At 45.1% G+C, this 22,281-nt stretch overlaps 1 protein-coding gene across 3 annotated transcripts in view; it reads left to right on the top strand.

Annotated features, from left to right (window-relative positions):
- syne3 (spectrin repeat containing, nuclear envelope family member 3) overlaps positions 1 to 20,193 on the top strand; it is a 41,130-nt gene extending 20,937 nt beyond the window's left edge. For 2 of the 3 annotated variants that reach the window (XM_039009818.1, XM_039009816.1), the window contains 11 exons: positions 2,453 to 2,627; positions 3,482 to 3,664; positions 4,054 to 4,197; positions 4,464 to 4,598; positions 5,669 to 5,830; positions 6,071 to 6,243; positions 6,652 to 7,705; positions 9,333 to 9,491; positions 14,140 to 14,337; positions 15,525 to 15,569; positions 19,645 to 20,193. In XM_039009818.1, the coding sequence (XP_038865746.1) occupies positions 2,453 to 2,627; positions 3,482 to 3,664; positions 4,054 to 4,197; positions 4,464 to 4,598; positions 5,669 to 5,830; positions 6,071 to 6,243; positions 6,652 to 7,705; positions 9,333 to 9,491; positions 14,140 to 14,337; positions 15,525 to 15,569; positions 19,645 to 19,833 (2,617 nt within the window). In that variant the 3' untranslated portion in view covers positions 19,834 to 20,193. The remainder of the gene's footprint in view (positions 1 to 2,452; positions 2,628 to 3,481; positions 3,665 to 4,053; positions 4,198 to 4,463; positions 4,599 to 5,668; positions 5,831 to 6,070; positions 6,244 to 6,651; positions 7,706 to 9,332; positions 9,492 to 14,139; positions 14,338 to 15,524; positions 15,570 to 19,644) is intronic. The other variant, XM_039009817.1, reaches the window with a different exon arrangement.
- Positions 20,194 to 22,281: the final 2,088 nt, after the last annotated feature.

Raw genomic sequence — 22,281 nt, 5'->3', positions numbered from 1 at the left:
CTTGGTCAAATAGCCCTTACACAACCTGGTTAAGTGTGCCTTGAATAATAAAAAATCACTGACAGTGTCACCAGCAAAGCACCATCACACCACATCCTCCATGCTTCACAGTGGGAACCACACATGCGGAGATCATCCGTTCACATATTCTGCGTCTCACAAAGACACGGCGCTTGGAACCAAAAATCTCACATTTGGATTCTGTTTCATCATACCAAAGTACAGATTTCCACCGGTCTAATGTCCATTGCTCGTGTTTCTTTGCCCAAGCAAGTCTCTTCTCCTTATTGGTGTCCTTTAGTAGTGGTTTCTTTGCAGCAATTCAACCATGAAGTCCTGATTCACGCAGTCTCCTCTGAACAGTTGATGTTGAGATGTGTCTGTTACCTGAACTCTATGAAGCATTTATTTGGGCTGCAATCTGAGGTGAAGTTAACTCTAACTTTTCCTCTGCAGCAGAGGTAACTCTGGGTCTTCCTTTCCTTTGGCGGTCCTCATGAGAGCCAGTTTCATCGAAGCGCTTGATGGTTTTTGCGACTGCACTTGAACGAGCGTTCAAAGTTCTTGACATTTTCTGAATTGACTGACCTTCATGTCTTAAAGTAAATGAGGGACTGTCGTTTCTCTTTGCTTATTTGAGCTGTTCTTGCCATAATATGGACTTGGACTTTTACCGAATAGGGCGATCTTCTGTATATCACCCCTACCTTGTCACAACACAGCCGATATGCTCAAACGCATTAAGGAAAGAAATTCCACAAATGAACTTTTAACAAGGCACACCTGTTCATTGAAATGCATTCCAGGTGACTTCCTCATGAAGCTGGTTGAGAGACTGCCAAGAATGTGCAAAGCTATCATCAAGGCAAAGGGTGGCTACTTTGAGGAATCTCAAATATAAAATATATTTTGATTTGTTGAACACTTTTTTTTGGTTACTACATGATCTGTTATTTCATAATTTTGATGTTTTCACTATTATTACACAATGTAGAAAATAATAAAAATAAAGAAAAACCCTTGAATGAGTAGGTGTGTCCACACTTTTGATGGTACTCTAAATACAAAAGTATCTGGACACCCCTTCAAATTAGTGGATTCCACTATTTCAGCCATACCCGTTGCTGACAGGTGTATAAAATCGAGCACACAGCCATGCAATCTTCGTAGACACACATTGGCAGTAGAAGAGCTCAGTGACATTCAGTGTAGCACAGACATAGGATGCCACCTTTCCAATAAGCAGTTAGTCAAATTCCTGCCCTGCTAGAGCTGCCCGGGTCAACTGTAAGTGCTGTTATTGTGAAGTGGAAATGTCTAGGAGCAGCAACGGCTCAGCCGCGAAGTAGTAGGCTACACAAGCTCACAGAACAGGACCACCGAGTGCTGAAGCACGTTGCGGGTAATAATCTGTCCTCTGTTGCAACACTCACTACCGACTTCCAAACTGCCTCTGGAAGCAACGTCAACACAACTGTTTGTCGAGAGCTTCATGAAATTAGTGTCCATGGCCGAGCAGCCATACACAAGCCTAAGATCACCATACACAATGCCAAGCATCGGCTAGAGTGGTGTAAAGCTCGGTGGCATTGGACTCTGGAGCAGTGGAAACGTGCTCTCTGGAGTGATGAATCACGCTTCACAATCTGGTAGTCCGACGGACAAATCTGGGTTTGCCATATGCCAGTAAACACTACCTGCTGAATGCATAGTGCCAACTGTAAAGTTTGGTGGAGGAGGAATAATGGTCTTGGGCTGTTTTTCATGGTTTGGGCATGGCCCCTCAGTTCCAGTGAAGGGACATCTTAACGCTACAGAATACACTGAGTTTCTAGAGAATTCTGTGCTTCCAACTTTGTGGCAACAGTTTTGGGGAAGGCCCTTTCCTGTTTCAGCATGATAATGCCCCCTTGCACAAAGCGAGGTCCATGCAGAAATGGTTTGTCGAGATTGGTGTGGAAGAACTTGACTGGCCTGCACAGAGCACTGACCTCAATCCCATCGAACGTCTTTGGGATGAATTGGGACACCGACTAATTGCCCAACATCAGTGCCCGATCTCACTAATGCGCTTGTGGCTGAATGGAAGCAAGTCCCCGCAGCAATGTTTCAACATCTAGTGGAAAGCCATCCCAGAAGAGTGGAGAATGTAAAAACATGGCTCAATTTATTCCACTTTCCCTTACTGATTTGCTTTTGATGTTGTATGATAATTGATGCAAACAGTCTTTGCTCTCTCTACAGGGAAAGACAGGATGTCTATGCTGTTCTATAACATAATAATTTCTTGAAACATACAGTAATTACTTGGTCTTAGTGTAACAGGTATAAGCTGCATTTTTCCTCTGACTTTTTACTGTGTTTAAATATATACAGTACATTTTGTCTTTGCATGCAATGCACGATATCTAGCCTGTTTGAAGCCCATCTCCTCTCCCCTGTCTGCCTATAGTGTGAAGTGTCTCGCAATGAAGCTGTGTGTGGAGTCAGAGACCGGGCTGAGACTGGTGCTGCAGGACCCTCTGCATGGCTTCTCTCAGTGGAGCCAGATGGTCTCTCAGGTGCTGGAGGCCTCAGCAGAGGTCTCTGAGTTCTCCCACATCGCCTTGCTAGTGCAGAACATCGAGGTATAAACACTGCACTGTAGGCTGCTACTGATTTTGATCAACTATTATTCCACCATGGGAAATGTTTTTGGTCATGTGCTTAAAAGGGATGTAGCAGGACATGATACAGAAAAACATACAATGCAGCTAATACAACACTGTAAAATGCATCGAGAAAGGGTGACGTTCAATCCCATCAATCAAGCAGCTAAACCAGGATTGTATTCGTAAGGTAACCCTTTGATGGCTGAGAAACCAAACTTGTAGTCACTGTGGCACTCAAGGCCTGGAGAACACTGTAATAATGATATACCGTAGTCATGGTACCTTAATTAGGTCAGCTATGGAAATTCATTCAGCCCTACATACAGACAGTACTTGACAGAGATTGGCTTGGGCCGTGTCCGAAATGGCACCCTATTCCCTATTTAGTGCACTACTTTTGATCAGGGCCCATAGGGCTGTGGTCAACAGTAGTGAACTATATATGGAATAGGGTGTCAAAAGTAGTGCACTATATATGGAAGAGACTGCCATTTGAGCCTTCTCCATCATTAAATTGAATCTATCCTCCACAGTGGACAGCATAAAGTGGCTTTCCCTAATATAACCTCATCCCCTCCAGACATGGGAATACTGAAAGCACAGGTCAGGGAGTTCAATCATCTCCTGATCTATGAAAAAGAGACATCTGAGGATCATGCTTGCTTTACGTTGACACAGAGGAATGTGTGATCTAGATGCCCTGAGGCACATATTTCTACTGCACATATTTCTACTACACATACCTTTCATCTGTGGCGTGCCCTCTTGAATTTATTTTCTCATTTTTGTTGTTGTCTTTGTTTCCTCTATTTCTTTCTATCCCCCTACAGAGTTTGATGATGCAAAGTCTGCAGCTGCAAGAGCGGTTGAGTCTGCTGCAGGTGAAGAGAGATCTGCTGGCGTCAGTGTTTGGTTCTGACAGAGCAGAGAGTCTACTGACGGAGCTCAACGCCGCCGTGAGGAACCGAGAGCTACTGCACAGCCAGCTTCTGCAGAGGAAGGGAAGACTGCAGGTGTGTGAGTGCGTTCGTGTGTGTCATTGGGCTCTGGTCATATGTAGGGCATTATTAGGGAATGGGGTGCCATTTGGGATGGAACGTAATTTATGTTATAAACTGGGTGGTTCGAGCCCTGCATGTTGATTGGCTGATAGGTGTGGTATATCAGACCGTATACCACGGGTATGAGAAAAACATGTATTTTTACTGCTTTAATTACGTTGGTAAACAGTTTATAATAGCAACAAGACACCTCGGGGGTTTGTGGTATATGGCCAATATACCACGGCCAAGGGGTGTATCCAGGCACTCCGCGTTGCGTCGTACAGAAGAACAGCCCTTAACCGTGGTATATTGGCCATATACCACACCCCCCGTGCCTTATTGCTTAAGTATGTCCTTAGGGTTTGATCTCGAGGACGAAGGACTTTGGCGACGCCTACGAGTCAATCAGGAGCAAGCTGACCCTCCTGAGAGACAGACTGATCTCAGCAGACATCCTCCAACCAGACATTCTGGCCAAGAAGAGCCAGTCAGACCAGCTACGGGTGGGTCACTTACTGCATTCTTAACCTGTGGCTCATTCTCAATGATACTTTCCTCGCATCCTCTCTCCTCACCTCCTTCTCAAAGGCATTGGAGAAGGTTCGAGTGGAGGGACCACCTCCTCCAATATGGTTGGCAAGGAGATATGATGCAAGGAATTGAGGAAAGATTAATTGAGATTGAGCCTGTGTCCAGGGGGTCCTATGAGACTCATTTAGAACATATAAGCATGTATAAAGCGTTCATAAAGTTGCTTTGTGTCTCTCAGGGGATCAAGAAGGACTTGGAGGACTGTGAGGCCCACATCACAGCTCTGGAGACTCTGGTGTCATCCAGCTCCACTAACCAGACCCGGTCTGAGAGGCTGTATGGGGACTGGAGGAACCTATACAAGGCAGTCCGGGTAAGAATGAAAGGATTTGACTAAGCGGTAGTTTTGAAAAAGATGATACTTTAGTGGCAAAACATTGCTTTTGAAATTAATAACATTTCCTATTTATCAATCTGCATATTTGTGAAGTAATGTTTTAGCTTGTGATTGCATTTGCTTAATGTGTTGTGTACACTTGGCTGTGTGAGTTTTGTTATACACTCACCTTCAGACAGTGAGTCATGTGGCTTGCTATATAAAGCAGTCAGGCTTCGAGGCATTCAGTTACTGTTCGATTGAACGTTAGAATGGGCAAAATGAGTGACCTAAGAGACTTTGGGTGTGGTACGATCGTCAATGTCAGGCACGCCGCATCCATTATCTCAGAAACGGCCGACCTCCTGGGCTTTTCACGCATGACAGTGTTCAGGGTTTACTGAGAATGGTGCGACAAACAAAAAAACATCCAGTCAGCGGCAGTCCTGTGGGTGCAAACAGCTCGTTAATGAGAGAGGTCGAAGGAGAATGGCAAGAATCGTGCAAGCTAACAGCAGGCCACAAACAGACAAATTACGGCGCAGAACAGCATCTCGGAAGGCACAACTCGTCAATCCATGTCATGGATGGGCTATTGCAGCAGACGAACACACTTGTGTTCCACTCTTGTCAGCTAAAAACAAGAAGAAGCGGCTCCAGTGGGCACGTGATCACCAATACTAGAGAAATGAGGAGTGGAAAGCATTGCCTGGAACATTGACAGCGACTTCAGTTTACTTGAGTGGCCTGGTCAGTCCCCAGACCTCAACTGAATAGAGCATCTTTGGGATGAGATGGAACAGGCTGTTCGCAGCATGAATGTACCGCCGTCCAATCTGCAGCAACTGTGTGATGCCATCGCGTCAGCATGGACCAACATCCCTGTAGAATATTTCTGACACCTTGTAGAATGCCCCAAAGAATTCAGGCTGTGCTGGAGGCAAAGGGGGGGGGGTCCACCCCGGTACTAGATGGGTGTACCTAATAATCCGGCACTGAGTGTATGTCTTTGATATTAACGTGTGTGTGTGTGTGTGTGTGTGTGTGTGTGTGTGTGTGTGTGTCAGGTGAAGGGGAACGAGAGTGAGGAGAGCATCAGGGAGCACGAGAGTTTCCACGAGAGCCTGCTGAATGTAGAGAAGTGGCTGATGATTATGAGGCAGAAGCTGGAGTCCTACCGCAGTTCTGCTGGGGAGTGGAGCGTGGACAACAGACAGCATGAAGCTGAGGTACTGACGTAACACACATCTGTTATGTGGCACTCTGATTATGGCGGTTTTGATGAAGATAGACAAACATGACTAGGCACTGGACTACTATGGAGAGAATATCCTGTTAAATTTTTTAAAATAAAATGTTCTCTACTGACAAAGAGTTATGGGAAATAAACTGTGACTATCCAGTGCTGAACTTGCATGTAGTTAATACGTCCCGTCCCATCCTGTGTTATTCCTACTCCGGTTCTGTAGAGGGCACTAGGTGAGTTCCCAGAGAAGGAGCTGCAGCTGCACCAGACAGAGGTGCAGGGCCAGGGGGTGCTGAAGAGGACCTCTGAGGAGGGACGAGTGCACATCCTCAGGGACATGAAGCGCCTGAGAGAGTCCTGGATGGCCCTGCATGACCTCAGCCTCAACCTCTTCAGGTACATTACGCTATAGCGGGCTTGATGGAAAACTCTTAGAATTAGATATAGAACTTTGGAATCAACAACTATGCTTGACAAAGATGGCTGCTATTATCATCACGTTCTAGAGCTATGCACATGTATTGAATCTTCCACTCTTGTGAATGATAGTGTCTCTATGGGTACCATTACTACTAATGCAACTTCATCTCTAGTTTAGTGTGTTTCAGTGGAGGTTCTCGACAACCTCATATGGCTTGTGCACATCTATCTCCAAAACCTTTACCAACCATAGCCTTCTAAAAAGAAGTCAATATGTTGCATATGCTGTCCCTGCATCTAGGTGAAAAGTATTTAATGCGGCCAATTACACACCAATCCTAAGAGATTCCTTCAGTTACTGACTTTCTGCTGTTCCATTCCCAGGCTACTGAATGGACACAGCTCCTCTGAGGACCATGACTTAGACATCCAGAGGGTGAGAGGTCAGGCTGGGGAGTTGACAGGCCCAGCTAGGGAGCTCTTTCATGGGGAGGGAGGAGACCTGATCAAAGGAAGAGGCTCCAGCAGCAGGAGGGAGGGTGCTCCAGAGGGATCCCCAGGAGAGGACCATGGTGTCTGGGTCTCTCAGAGCTATGGATCAGGGTCTGGGAGAGGGGGAAGAACAGGGTCAGGGGCAAGGATGGAGCAAAGCGAAGGGGCAAGTTTTAGAGCAGAAGAGGGTGTGTGGGTCGAGGGAAGGTTCGAGGGCAGTGTGGAGGATATGGATCTCTCTGAACATGGGGAGAGACAGGGCAGTGGTCAACAGACTCTGGGTCAACAACTGGGTCCAATGGCGTTAAGCCAAGGAAGCAGTCAGAGACCGGGACAGGGCAGTGGGGTTGAAAGCAGTGGCAATTGCAGGGAGAAGGGTGGCGGTGAGCACAGCTTTGGTGTTGAGGAGGTGGACTCCATTGCCTGGAGAGGGGGGTATGGTCAGGGAGGAGAGCGGGAGACCAGAGGGGGAACCACAGGGATAAACTCCTCAGGCCACACAGGAGGCAGAAGCCCCCAGTGTGGAGTGGTGGGGGGCTCTGGGTCCAGGAGTAGCGGAGTGGTGGGGGGTTCTGGTTTTACAGGCAGTGGTGTGATGGAGGGATCAGGCTCTAGGAGTAGCGGAGTGGTGGTAGTCGGGGCGTCTGGGTCCAGCAGTAGCGGGCGGACAGAGGAGTGGGTGGATGAGCAGAGGTCCAGAGGTGTGGCTGACCCTGTAGTCATGGAGGTAGATGTGGGGTTAGGGCTAGGTCATAGTCAGGGCAGCAGAAGCAGCTATGGAGAGGGAACAAGTGAAATGGGAGACCAGAGTGGAAGTGGAGGGGGATACCTGCGACACAGAGGGTCCTTCACCCTGATCAAGACGAAGATGGAGGATCCAGTCATGGAGCAAGGCTTTGCTAGAGAAACTTCTGGAGGGCTACAGAGCTCAAGTCAACAAACCACGGTACGGTTTACTATCTCCAATGATTCTTTTATCTCAGAATCACATACTCATTATTTTCTAGTTAATAAAAGAATATCAACTTCAAATGGGCATGGTATAATTAAGCAATAAGGCATGAGGGGGTGTGGTATATGGCCAATATACCACGGCTAAGGGCTGTTCTTATGGATGACGCAACGCGGATACAGGATGCAGCCGTTAGTCGTTGTATATTGGCCATATACAGTACCACAAACCCCCAAGGTTCCTTTTTGCTATTATAAACTGGTTACCAACTTAATTAGAACAGTAAAAATATTTTTGGGGTTGTCATACCCGTGTATACGGTCTGATATAACACAGCTTTAAGCCAATCAGCATTCAGGGCTTGAACACCCTGGTTTATAACAACATTTGACATTTGAGTCATTTAGCAGACGCTGTTATCCAGAGTGACTTAGTTAGTGCATTCATCTTAAGATGGCTAGGTGAGACGACCACATATCACAGTCATATTAGCAAATTGTTCCTCAATACAGAAGTTATCAGCAAAGTCAGTGCTATTAGGAAAATACAAATGAAAGGTTTATTTTTTGGGCGGGGGGGGATTTCTTATTTAAGATACTCTTTGAAGATGTACGTTTCTGACGTTTTCGGAATATGGGAAGGGACTCTGCTGTCCTAGCATCAGAGGGAAGCTGGTTCCACTTTTGGGGGACCAAGACAGAGAAGAGCTTTGACTGGGCTAGGCAAGAGCTGACCTCTCGTAGGGGTGGGACGGCCAACAGACCGGAGGTGGCAGACTGGAGTGCTCGGGTTGAGATGTAAGGTTTGAGCATAGCCTGAAGGTAGGGAGGGGCAGTTCCCCTTGCTGCTCTGTAGGCACGCACCATGGTCCTCTCCATGCCACCTGACAGGAGCGACCTGCCAGGTTGAATGCAATCCAGGAGTGTGCAGAGCCTGAGACGCACGCACAGCCCTGAGAAGTTGGAGAGGAGGATTTGATGTTTCACGGTGTCGAAGGCAGCGGATAGATCTAGGACGATGAGAACAGAGGAGAGAGAGTCAGCTTTGGCAGAGCAGAGAGCCTCTGTGACACAGAGGAGAGCAGTCTCAGTTGAGTGACCCATTTTGAAGCCAGACTGGTTAGGATGAAGATCGTTCTGAGAGAGATAACAAGTTGGTCAGTGACAGCATGCTCAAGTGTTTTGGGAAGAAAATAAAGAAGGGATATCTGTCTGTAGTTTTTGACATCAGAGGGGTCGAGTGTTGGTTTCTTGGGGAGAGGAGCGGCTCTGGCCATCTTGAAGTTGCAGGGGACGCAGCCAGTGTTCAGGGATGAGTTGATGAGGGAAGTGAGGAATGGGAGAAGGTCTCCAGAGATGGTCTGGAGGAGGGGATGTTGTCGGGTGGCTGGACATCACTAGTCGCAGGATGGAAAAATATGTTAGTTCTGTCTGAGTGGGACCAGTGGACTCAATAGGCTGAGTGGATGTCGCCAACCTTTTCTTAAAAGTAATTGACTCATCACTCAATATTCTCATTAACCGATATTACACTGCCGTTATAAACCAGAATATTTAGAAAATTTGCGAACTGATTCTCTTTTGTGAAATATCACCTAAAGTAAGTTGTTGTGGTCCTTCAGGCAGGTCCAGGGTCAGCTCTGAGTGCAGCGGAGTACGAGGACAGGAGGAGGATGTTTGAGGCCTGGCTACAGAAGGAAAACGATACTCTTTCAGGGATTCTCAACACCAAGGGACCGCTGAGCACCAGAGAACTCAAGATCAGGCAGAACACACTCAAGGTTGGTGCTAATGAATTCTCTCAGAAATATACAGTATTCCACTCCTGTTTATATTCACACAGAAATAATGAGGTACTCAAGTGCTGTGGCCATCTTATGGTTAGACTTTTTATTTGTATTTTTATGTATTCAACTTTATTTAACCAGGTAGGCCAGTTGAGAACAAGTTCTCATTTACAACTGCGACCTGGCCAAGATAAAGCAAAGCAGTGCAACAAACAACAACAGAGTTACACCTGGGATAAACAAACGTACAGTCAATAACACAATAGAAAATCTGTATACAGTGTGTGCAAATGTGGTAAGACAATAAACAGGCCAATAGTGGCAAAGTAATTACAATTTAGCAATTTACACTGGAGTGATATATGTGCAGATGAGGATGTGCAAGTAGAAATACTGGTGTGCAAAAGAGCAGAAAAACAAATATGGGGATGAGGTAGGTTGTTGGTTGGATGGGCTATTTACAGATGGGCTGTGTACAGCTGCAGCGATCGGTAAGCTGCTCTGACAGCTAACGCTTAAAGTTAGTGAGGGAGAAATAAGTCTCCAACTGATTTTTTTTGGGGGGGGGGGGGGTTGCAATTCGTTCCAGTCATTGGCAGCAGAGAACTGGAAGGAAAGGTGGCCAAACGAGGTGTTGGCTTCGGGGATGACCAATGAAATATACCTGCTGGAGCACGTGCTATGGGTGGGTGTTGCTATGGTGACCAGTGAGCTGAGATAAGGCCGAGCTTACCTAGCAAAGATTTATAGATGACCTGGAGCCAGTGGGTTTGGCGACGAATATTTGACCAGCCAACGAGAGCATACAGGTCGCAGTGGTGGGTAGTATATGGGGCTTTGGTGACAAAATGGATGGCACTGTGATAGACTACATCCAGTTTGCTGAGGAGAGTGTTGGAGGCTATTTTATAGATGACATCACCGAAGTCAAGGATTGGTAGGATAGTCAGTTTTACGAGGGTGTTTGGCAGCATGAGTGAAGGAGGCGAAATAGGAAGCCAATTCTAGATTTAACTTTGGATTAGAGATGCTTAATGTGAGTCTGGAAGGAGAGTTTACAGTCTAGCCAGACACCTAGGTGTTTATAGTTGTCCACATAGTCTAAGTCAGAACTGTGCTCAGTAGTGATGCTAGTCGGGTGGGCGGGTGCAGGCAGCGATCGGTTGAAGCGCATACATTTCGCTTTACTAGCATTTAAGAGCAGTTGGAGGCCACGGAAAGAGTCTTGTATGGCGTTGAAGCTCGTTTGGAGGTTTGTTAACACAATGTCCAAAGAAGGGCCAGATGTATACACGATGGTGTCGTCTGCGTAGAGGTGGATCAAAGAATCACCCGCAGAAAGAGCGACAACATTGATAAATACAGAGAAAATAGTCGGCCCGAGAATTGAACCCTGTGGCACCCCCATAGACTGCCAGAGGTCTGGACAACAGGCCCTCCAATTTGGCACACTGAACTCTGTCTGAGAAGTAGTTGGTGAACCAGGTGAGGCAGTCATTAGAGAAACCAAGGCGGTTGAGTCTGCTGATAAGAATGCGGTGATTGACAGAGTCGAAAGCATTGGCCAGGTCGATGAAGACGGCTGCACAGTACTGTCTTTTATCAATGGAGGTTATGATATCGTTTAGGACCTTGAGCGTGGCTGAGGTGCACCCGTGACCAGCTCGGAAACCAGATTGCATAGCGGAGAAGGTACGGTGGGATTCGAAATGGTCGGTAATCTGTTTGTTCACTTGGCTTTCGAAGACTTTAGAAAGGCAGGGCAGAATGGATGTAGGTCTGTAATAGTTTGGGTCTAGAGTGTCTCCCCCTTTGAAGAGGGGGATGACCGCGGCCGCTTTCCAATCTTTAGGAATCTCAGACGATGCGAAAGAGAGGTTGAACAGAATAGTAATAGGGGTTGCAACAATGGCGGCGGATAATTTTAGGAAGAGGGTCCAGATTGTCTAGCCCAGCTGATTTGTAGGGATCCAGATTTTGCCGCTCTTTCAGAACATCAGCTGTCTGGATTTGTGTGAAGGAGAAGCGGGGGGGGCTTGGGCCAGTTGCTGCGGGGGGTGCAGAGCTGTTGGCCGGGGTGGAAAGGTGGAAAGCATGGCCAGCCGTAGAGAAATGCTTACTGAAATTCTCGATTATCGTGGATTCATCAGTGGTGACAGCGTTTCCTAGCCTCAGTGCAGTGGGAAGGAGGTACTCATATTCTCCATGGACTTTAGTGCCCCAAAACTTTTTGGAATTAGTGCTGCAGGATGCAAATTTCTGTTTGAAAAAGCTAGCCTTTGCTTTCCTAACTGACTGTGTGTATTGGTTCCTGACTTCCCTGAAAAGTTGCATATCGCGGGGGCTATTCGAAGATAGTGCAGTACGCCACAGGGTGTTTTTGTGCTGGTCAAGGTCAGTCAAGTCTGGAGTGAACCAAGGGCTATATCTGTTCTTAGTTCTACTCTGAAAGGGGCATGCTTATTTAAGATGGTGAGGAAAGCACTTTTAAGTAGCAACCAGGCATCCTCTACTGACGGGATGAGGTCAATATCCTTCCAGGATAACTGGGCCAGGTCAATTAGAAAGGCCTGCTTGCAGAAGTGTTTTAGGGAGCGTTTGACAGTGATGAGAGGTGGTCATTTGACTGCGGACCGATAACGGACGCAGGCAATGAGGCAGTGATCGTTAAGATCCTGGTTGAAAACAGCAGAGGTATATTTAGTCGGCAAGTTGGTCAGGATGATATCTATGAGGGTGCCTATGGTTACGGATTTGGCGTTGTTACTTGATAATTTGTGTGAGATTGAGGGCATCTAGCTTAGATTGTAGGACAGCCGGGGTGTTAAGCATATCCCAATTTAGGTCACCTAGCAGTACGAACTCTGACGATAGCTGGGGGGGGGGGGGGGGGGGGGGGGGGGGGGGCAGGCAATCAATTCACTTATGGTGTCCAGGGCACAGCTGGGAGCTGAGGGGGGTCTATAACAAGCAGCATCAGTGAGGGACTTATTTCTGGAGAGATGCATCTTTAAAAGTAGAAGCTTGAACTGTTTGGGCACAGACCTGGATGGTATGACAGAACTCTGCAGGCTATCTCTACAGTAGATTGCAATTCTGCCCCATTTAGCAGTTCTGTCTTGATGGAAAATGTTGTAATTGGGGTTGGAAATGTCAGAATTTTTGGTGGCCTTCCTAAGCCAGGATTCAGACACGGCTAGGACATCAGGGTTGGCTTAAAACAAGTTACTTTCTCAGTAATATACATATAGACTTCTGGAGGATGTTATGTTCAGAGTGCACCAAACAAAGCTCTAGGATGGTCGAAAATAATCTTCTGGCCAGCGGCGTTTTATTAAGAGCCCTGATCGCTTGCTGTACGCTTTTGGAAACATAGCATCTTTCATATTAGCGAGAATTTTTTTCTTCAAAAAACCAAAGGTAAAATTACTACACCCATATAGGGCTGATTGGGGTTCCCACGTCCATATTTCCATGTTACAGCGCTTGTTTACGGAAAACGGATGGAAGACCGAGGCATACCTCTGCTAATTAGCTATCTACGTCTCCGAGCACCTGTGTAAACAGAAGGCAGACGCCGCAAACGTGTTGTCACTGAAGAATACTGTCGGCTGCAACTGTGTTAAAACGGGTTAAAACAGTGTTCAGTAAGTGTCTGTCTGTGAAATTATTTTGATGTGATATGATATGAAAGTAGAAGGCTTTATATTTCTAGAACCGTACCGCAGTTGAGAATCAATTTACGTTTTAGAGGATTTGGCTGTTTTGGCTGCCGAGCCAATTTGCCTCTAAACAGAACATGTAAGGTCCTTGGACTATAAGGAGTAGCGTTAGGCTCCTTTAGTTTATTACTGGGCTAGGTAGAAACATACCTTTACAGCAAGGCCCTAACAAATACACACCCCAGATACACACCACAAACCTTCAAGCGTTCCTCTAGACGACTAAAATAACTTTTGTCAGCTGAACTGACGGCCAGTACACTTACATCCCAACCACAAGCTGCCTGACAGTCAGACAGGTTGTGTCCTAAATGCCACCCTACCCACTGGGCACACACTGGTTGAATCAGCGTTTCTACGTCATTTCATTTCAATGAAATTTCCAACGTGAAATAGACGTTGATTTGACATCTGTGTGTATTCTCTATATATACTTTTGATATAGGGCACTGGCCCAAAATAGTGCACTATATAGTAAATAGGGTGCCATTTGGGATGCTAGCAGGCCATGTTAGTGGTTGGAATGTTTTTGTCAGGATAGGATAACAGCACAAAGCATGCCTCAATGTCATCAGACATTGAATCAATGCAGAAAGGGGATTGAAGATGTTTGTTTGGGGATATACAGTATGTATGTGCTGCTGTGGTTTCAGTAGAGAAAAAGGGTTAAGTAGTATTCCTTCAGGATTTACTGCTGTAGCTATTCTTCTGTGCAAAGATCCTGTGCAGACATTACACACACACTGCTTATTGTTATTACTTTATGCAACAATTCCTCTGCTTACCCCTCAGCCATATGTAACTGTTTAGTCTTCATTCTCCATCCCCCTGTTGTTCACTTGCCTCTTCTCTCCTCCTCCTCTCTCTCTCTCTCCCTCTCTCTTTCCATCCCCCCTCTCTCTCTCCTCTCACTCCCACAGACTTTGCGGTCCAGTGTGGGCTGGGGTCAGGAGCAGTTCCAGCTACTGCTGATGTCTGGGGCGGCTGCATCCGGAGCCGGGGACGGGGCTGACCATTGGGCTGAGGATGTGGGTATGGAGGAGATACGTTATCGCTGGATGCTCTACAAGTCCAAACTGAAGGACGTAGGAGACCTCAAGGCTCTGTTGAATGTCAAGGTGAGAGATGCTGTATACATTGTATTGTGCCTCCCAAATGGCACCCTATTCCCTTTTATAGTGCACTATTTTTGACCAGGATCTATATGGTTCTCGTCAAAGGTAGTGCGCTATATAGGGCAGTGGTCACCAACTCCAAGGAATTCCTAGTCGATCACCAAACATTTCTGTTAATAAAACAACGATAGGGCCTGCCGAGGGGCGCAGCGGTATAAGGCACTGCGTCACTACAGATCCGGGTTTGATCGCGGAGCCCCATGAGGCGGCGCACAATTTGCCCAGCGTCGTCCGGGTTAGGGGAGGGTTCTGCCGGCTGGGCTAGCTCTAGTGGCTCCTTGTGGTGGGCACATGCACGCTGACTTCGGTCGGCAGCTGTATGGTGTTTCCTGTGTCGGCTGGCTTCCGGGTTAACCGGGCAGTGTGTGAAGAAGCAGTGTGTGAAGAAGCTTGGCGGGGTCGTATTTCGGAGGACGCATGGCTCTCGACCTTCGCCTCCTGATTACTACTCCCAAAACACATAAAGGGGTAAAAGTACCCTAAAACAATTGGGGGGGGGGGGGGGGGTGCACAATGTAGAAAATAGTACAAGTAAAGAAAACCCTTGGAATGATGGACCATCAGATGCAGGCCATCAGTCCAGTAAAAATAAAGTATGTATATTTTATGCTCACACAGCTGTGCCTCACAATTAATACAACAAATTATCTGTTACCAGTTAGTTCATATACCAACGTCTTTTAAATATAATTTCAAAATGGTCTGAGAAGAACAACACTGGCAGGGCAATTCAATCATAGCCATGTATTTGGCCTATAACCTACTGCACGAACCTCGTTGCGACATAGCTCTTTTTAATTGGTTAATGTTGCCTAGGCTTACATTCTTCAAGTCATGTTTTTAAACAATCTGAGTGGTAGATCACGGTTTGCATTTTGACTCGAAAGTGATCTTGACTTCGAGAAGGTTGGTGACCTCTGATATAGGGAATTAGGGTGCTGTGTAAAATGTACATCCCAGCAGAGCGCGTTGAAGAGTATCCCATAATGAAGAGATGATACATTGTTCTACCACAAGGGAGCAGTGTATCATCAATGTTAGCTAATGGTCTGACTCAACTGCACTGTATAAAGCATAGTTTTACAGTGTTTCTTTTTCACAGTATAGTTTTCTGGGTTTATTTCCATTAGGGTGCAAGTGTTGCTGGACAGGAGGAACACACCAGGACAGCTAAGGTACAGTTATCAATCCAACTCAGAGCTTGTGTCATGGTCAAACATGACACTTTTAATATTCAGTGTAGTTCAAACTGTTAAAACATGTGGTGGGGTGGTCTAAGCCGCGGCCTATGGAACACATATATATATTGCTACAACATAGGTTTGAATGAGCACACTGTCTCCTATCTGTCTTTGTCCTATTAAGAAAGAAAACATGCAAGGGAGTGGGACTGCTCCAGAGAGTTTTTAAAAGCAGTAAAAGTCCCACTTCAGGGGAGTCTTTGAGCCTCCCCACTCCTCTGGGCTTAGAAAACACAGCTCTAGGGCCACTTGTCTGACCACCCAAGACTGGCAGCAAGTCAAGCCTGCTGTCTCCAACAAACCCCAGTTAATTTGGCAGCCCAGTGGGGTGGAGCAACCTGGTCTCAGAGCATTCTGTATTATTCTGTATGTAAATTCAGGGCACTACATTTAGTATATGTTTCGTATGGTATATCTTAATTTTTGGATGTCCATCATCCATTTCGTATGATATGTTATGAATTACAATTCGTATGATACGTTACGAATTTGAAAAATTTACCATATTTTGAATTTGCAAAATGTAAAATATGTTACGAATTCCAATTTGTTGTGGCTAACATTAGCTAGGTGGCAAACATTAGATAGGTTAGGAGTTAGGTTAAAGGGTTAGGGGAAAGGTTAGGATTAGGGTTCGTGGAAGGGTTAGCTAACATGCTAAGTAGTTGCAAAGTAGCTAAAAAGGTAATGTAGTCCTGATGATATACGAACACGCAACCTTTGGGTTGCCTGATGTTTGCGTTATACGCCCACCCCGACCAACCACCCTCCTTTCGTTTTTACCTTAAGTAACCTTCTGTGTTATGTAACCATATCAAAAGTAACATATTTTACTAATTTGAGTGTCCCGGATTTACATTTACTTAGTTACGTCTAGTCTTTGAGACCAGACTGGGTGGAGAAGAGATTAAGAAATGTCATGCCCCGTCACTCCCTCCCTCGCCCCTCCTCAGGTCTCTCTCTCTCCCTCCCTCGGTGGGAGCCTCCCTCCCACACCCTCTCCGATCCCCACAGCGTGGGGGCCCTCGATATTACACAAAATTCCAGAGGATTTGCACCATGTTTCGCGTAGGTAGATGAAGACTCAGGCATAGTTCTGAGGTCAGTTTAAGGGCAACTTGTACCTGGAGCCTTGGTTTCAACCTTGTTCTCCTCCATCTATTGATGGCTAAGTAAGTGGACAGCCTCTCCCCAGTCCCCTCTGCTCTAGGTAGAAGTTTCCTTTTGGCACAGATCTAGGATCAGCCTACCCTTCTACAATCATCACCGTAACCATTTGGAGAAAGGGGGGAATGGATAACACATCCTTGTCTAGGAGCAACCTCATTCTACGCTGTCCTCACCTGGTCTCTTATCTCTCTCTGTCGCTCTCTCTTGCACTCTCTGTCGCTATCATAGAGCTGTGAACGCAGCAGGTGCGTGGATGGTAAAAAATAAGCAGAGTAGCTCACCGAGTTTACCCCCAGGTTGTTGATATGAGTAAAACAGCAGACGCAGACGAAAGGAAAAAAATGGTAGTGACTCACAGCAAAGACTAAAGTACATTCTAAAGTACCCCGATGACAAACATCAGCGCACTGCAGCATCTGCGCTAAGACACTGAAACTCGTGGGTTTTCACGCCTCATAGACGACTGTTATTACTTCCCTCAGTTATTTCAGTCATGTTTTAAAGGTGCTTGTTAGCATTCTTAATGCACACTATCCTATGATTGTAGACATGGCTCCTGTACCTCACACACACACACACACACACACACACACATGTCTTTGTCCCACATACACACACCAATGCAGAGATCAAGGGAGATAGCTAACTCTTCAGGTCTCATTAGCTAGTTTCAGTTCCTTTCTGACCTGTCATTACTTTGGAGTATATACATAGGGTTGTTTACATAATCGCGCCCCCTGGCCTACAACCTTCCGATCTACTGAAAAAGGCAAACCCAACAACAACAACTTCCTGGTCAACTTTAACACAAACATGTAGAGGGTGGCATGAAAGATTGCAGAGGATCCCTCCAATTTACTAAACTCAGAGTTCACACACCACCTGGCCTGCATTATACCTCTCCACTGCCCAACAAACTCAAACCCCCTGGCCAGCAGCAATCTCCTTCACTGGCTACACACAATCCTCACTTACACCAGATAATGAATTACCCAAAAATTCATCACCAGTCTCATTTTATAATTGAAGTGGATCAAATAATCCTCTTCATCACCCCTATTCCCATTAGAACAGCTCTGAGCAATTGTCACTCTGAACACAGCTATCTATAGGTCTGTCAGGCAGGGGGTTGAGTTTAACGGTGCTTGACTAGCTTAGCGCTTGTATACAATGATTGATTGATTGATTCATCTCTTTAAGTGCGTTTAGCACCTGTCTGTCAAATGGATTGCTATTGGAACTGTTTAGTTTAAGTGTCTGGGACTGAGGTGTTAGCAGTTGTTATTCTTCAATAACACAGACCCCAAAGGAAATCGGGGGGGGAGAAAATATATTTATTCAAAGAGAACAAATCATCGTTTTTATGCTGGGAAGTAGATGGTAGATTCTTCCCTGTCTGCAGTGTTTTCTTCACTGAATAAAGAGCCATGATGTAGTTTATACCCAAGCCTAGCCTGTGGTTGACCAATTAGAATTCTTTGCAATAAAATTGGGCCAATAGCCAAATACCAAGTATCCCGTTTCAGGCACAATGTATAGACAATTTGGACCAATGAACTTGCCACATTTAGCTATGAGTCCCGGACTGAAACCCCTCCTGTGTCCCTGACCCATTAATCTTCAGTTCCCCGTTACAGAAAAACAATTATTTCCATTGATCGTTAATACCCTCTTGACCTCTGCGTTGTGTATTTATCTTAGGATATTCTTACAGAGGTGATGGGAGTTTGGATATAGATGTAGAACGAGGAACGGTGCAGGTCTGTTGAGGCTTTTCTCTTGCTCTTCCTCCTCTCTCGATCCTAGGTGCTCTGGAAAGTAGTTTGAGAGAAGGAGGGAGAGGGGGTTGATGGAGCTGAGTGAGTGAGCATGAAGGTGGAGGGCAGAGAGGACAGAGTGGGCGAGGATTTACTCGCTTCACTTGGAAGAGCACTCTGTGGTGTGTGTTAATGCTCTGTGTGTCATCACAACCCTGATTATATTGAAAGGGCTGTGAGCCTTTACTGTTTGTTGTTTACTTAGCGAGCGAACACTGACCCTACTGTATGAGTCATCTTAAAAGTGACTTAGTTTAACACTCCCTTTTCAAGGGGCAATCTGGGATATGTACATCAAACTGGGACATAAAACTAGAATTGTTCTATAACGGATTGTCAGTCCATAACTCTGTCTATGAATTTGAGTGGTTACATTTCTCAAGCCTAGCTAACAACCAACAAAATGTAGCTGAGCAGTCATTTTGTTGTTGTTGGAATCCCAGATTACCCCTTCGTTTCATTATGAATCAGTCAAATGTGGCGTCATTATCTAGCAAGTATGAGAAGCATTTATTTAAATTTCAGCAGCACAGAATGTTCCTCCACGTTGAGAGGCAGATGTACAGGGAGTCTGGTGCATTGGATTAGCATTCAGTTGGATGGGAGACAGAAATACTCTGAGAGTGAAACACACACTTTTGTATTAGTTTCGATGTCATTTGGGGTTGAATTTGAGGCATTTCTGGTTCCCATACAATTACATGGCCCCTGTAAAAGGTTTACGGTTTATCCTCAATCACTGGTTATTTACTTGTGCACTTAATGGTTTAGACAAGGAATGTACAACAGTATGTGCATTTGAGAGAAAGTATGAGAATGGGATTTGATGGGTTCAATTACGATACTCACAACTATTGATGTCTGTGAGTGTTTGTGTAAATGGCTATATTTCCCTTACTCAATTACAGGCATCGGAAAGTGTATGTATGTATGTATGTATGTATATATATATATATATATATATATATATATATATATATATACTGTGTATGTATTAACATCTCTATATTGTCTTCCTGTAGGGGAAGACTCCAGGCCTGCTGTACCGTGTGTGTCGGGTGGCCCTGCCCCTCTGGCTCCTGCTGTTGGCCTTACTCCTCTTCGCCTTCTTCCTGCCCTGGATGGACGAAGGCTCCAGCTGCTCTCTGTCCAACAACTTTGCCCGCTCCTTCAACATCATGCTACGCTACGACGGACCTCCACCCACATAGAAGTATTATATAAGTTGATTCCTCTTCATCCTCAATCCATTGTGTGTGTAAGTGCATGTGTGTGATTGTGACTTTGTGAGAGTCAGTGAGTGTGTGTGTTAAGGCATCCACATGCTTCCCAGCCGGAACAGTTCGAAGAAGTTTGTGCATATATTAGGACGACATTTTGTGACGTTTTTGTTAGTTTTGGACGTGAGGGTTTTTTCGGCTGTTCGGGCACACATTTATTTTCTGGATGCAGGCTGAAGTTCGGAGCCAAAGTCTACGCCCCTTCGTCGGTGATTGGTCAACAATAGGGTTTCTTCAATAAAGTCTTTGTTGTCATTCAACAAGACGACTCGTTTTCATGCAAATTCTTTCATTGAGAAATACTGCACCAAACATCTTAGTTAGATGTAAAATTGCGCGACTAAAGATCTCTGCAAAAACGTCAAAATGAATGACAGATTTCTTGGGTTATCTTGAATTAGTTCTTACTATTTTGAGGAAGCGTATACTGGCTACGACGTTTCAAATGGACAAACGGTAATGTTGCTGTTTTTTCTTCTCATTTTTCAAGCGAATGTCTTTTTAAGGGAGTATGCGAGAACACTCGTCCGGCTCGGCGCCAGGCGAACTGAAGCATGCTGACGCCTTTAGTGTGTGAATGTGTGTCTGTGTTGGATGTGTCACTGTGTGGGCGGGTCGCCTCGGCTCTTTCCACCTGTTCCTCTTGACTCAAGCTGTTCTCCACTCTAGCAACCCACACGATCAAGCCAATTCAACTCCTCTATCACACAGGCTGGCAACACTTCCATCCATCCACAGAGTAGAGTGCTCCACTCCCTCTCCTTTTCACAGTACTACAGTAGCTACAATAATGGCCACCAAGCACTTTAGGAGAGGATGAGGATGTGGATTTTTATTTCCTCTATTTGGAGGGATTTGATGTCTTAGAAAATGACTGTGTATGATCATACACCCCCCAAAAATATCATGGTTCACTACCCCTTTAAAGACTGGTGTATAACAGAGATGTGAATACTTTTAAACTGCTTTTAAACTGCACAAATAACGTCATGCTTTTTTCTATTTTTGTGTAATTGTAAGCTTTATTTTTTACCTGTACATAATGCCTTTTGCATACAGTACCCTTATCAATTTTAGCACTGTGTTCATAAGTCTAGCGCTGACTTCAATTTTAGATGCAGGATGTGCTCACATCCCAAAACACAACGTCTGGGGTGTGTTCATTACATCTTGCAACGGAAACCCTTTACCGTTTTCAAGAACCAAAAGGAAGCAAACCTACCTGAAATTGTCAAGTAGGAACTCTCGACATAATGTTTTGCAACAGAATCAGCGTAATGACTACACCCCTGTTATATCATGTGTCCATTCAAATGAATCAATTTGACATGTTTTGTTCCAGTGTTAATACAAAACAGTCTATTTGTGACACTGACCATACAGAAAATCAGTCAGTGCTGGTATACATGATGTACCTACTTTTGACTGTTTAAGTATATTGTATTTGTACTGAACTGTAGGTATGTTTGAACAATATGCTTTTCTTTCCTAAAGGTGCTATGCTATATTTGAACACTGTCATAATGATCCCTTCGCACAATTTAACTTCTATCTTGGCCCCTGACGTTTTCTTGGACCACAGAGTACTTTAGATGCTAAGTTTACTTTCTTTATAATACGTCATGTTCAGCAGGGCCCAGATTATATCATGGAAATAGCTCCTGTTATGGGAGAATATCCTTTTTTGAGCAGACTCTTAAAACGACGCAATGACCCAGTCAACCTTTTCTCTCTTTCCTCTCTCTTGCATCCCCCTCTCTTCTCTCATTCACTTTTGTACTTTTCCCTCCCGCACATGTTTGTTTTACAGACCCGAGGGTTGCTAGGGCAACGGAAACCAAATCACATTATATCTATTAGTGTCCTATCAAACAGCACAGATATTTTTGTTACGACAGCAAAATTAGGTTATAACCCACAAATAGTTTGATGTTTTTACATTTGATTAAAGTTGAACTGTTAGCTTTTGTTCAGAATGAGGGAGAGCGTGCGCTTAGTTTGACTGTCTTGTCTCAGAATGTTGCACAATCTGTATCTTTTTTTTTCTCCGTCAGGGAAGGTTTCAGAGGGCTGTCTTCGTCTGTCATCGTGAATGTTAAATGACAAACTTAATTTTAAAGAAAACATTGAAGGAAACCCGCATGCCTGCCCTACCTGTACAAAGCAGACTTGAACTGAAATATTTATACCATTCTACTGTTATCTATACACAAGTTATGCAATGCTCTTATTCAGTCTTCATACATATTAATGAAACATATCTAGCTCTTTTAAATGTGAGAATATTATTAAACGTAAATGCTAAACTAAATACAGAGTACTAAACATCACCATAATATGTGGCATTCTTTTGAGTACCAATTAGCTACAGTAGGCCTA

Source organism: Salvelinus namaycush, chromosome 15 (assembly GCF_016432855.1).
Source record: "Salvelinus namaycush isolate Seneca chromosome 15, SaNama_1.0, whole genome shotgun sequence".
NCBI classification, from domain to species: Eukaryota; Metazoa; Chordata; class Actinopteri; order Salmoniformes; family Salmonidae; genus Salvelinus; species Salvelinus namaycush.
The sequence above is the reverse complement of the archived record's forward strand: the minus strand, read 5'-3'. Positions and strand labels throughout refer to the sequence as shown.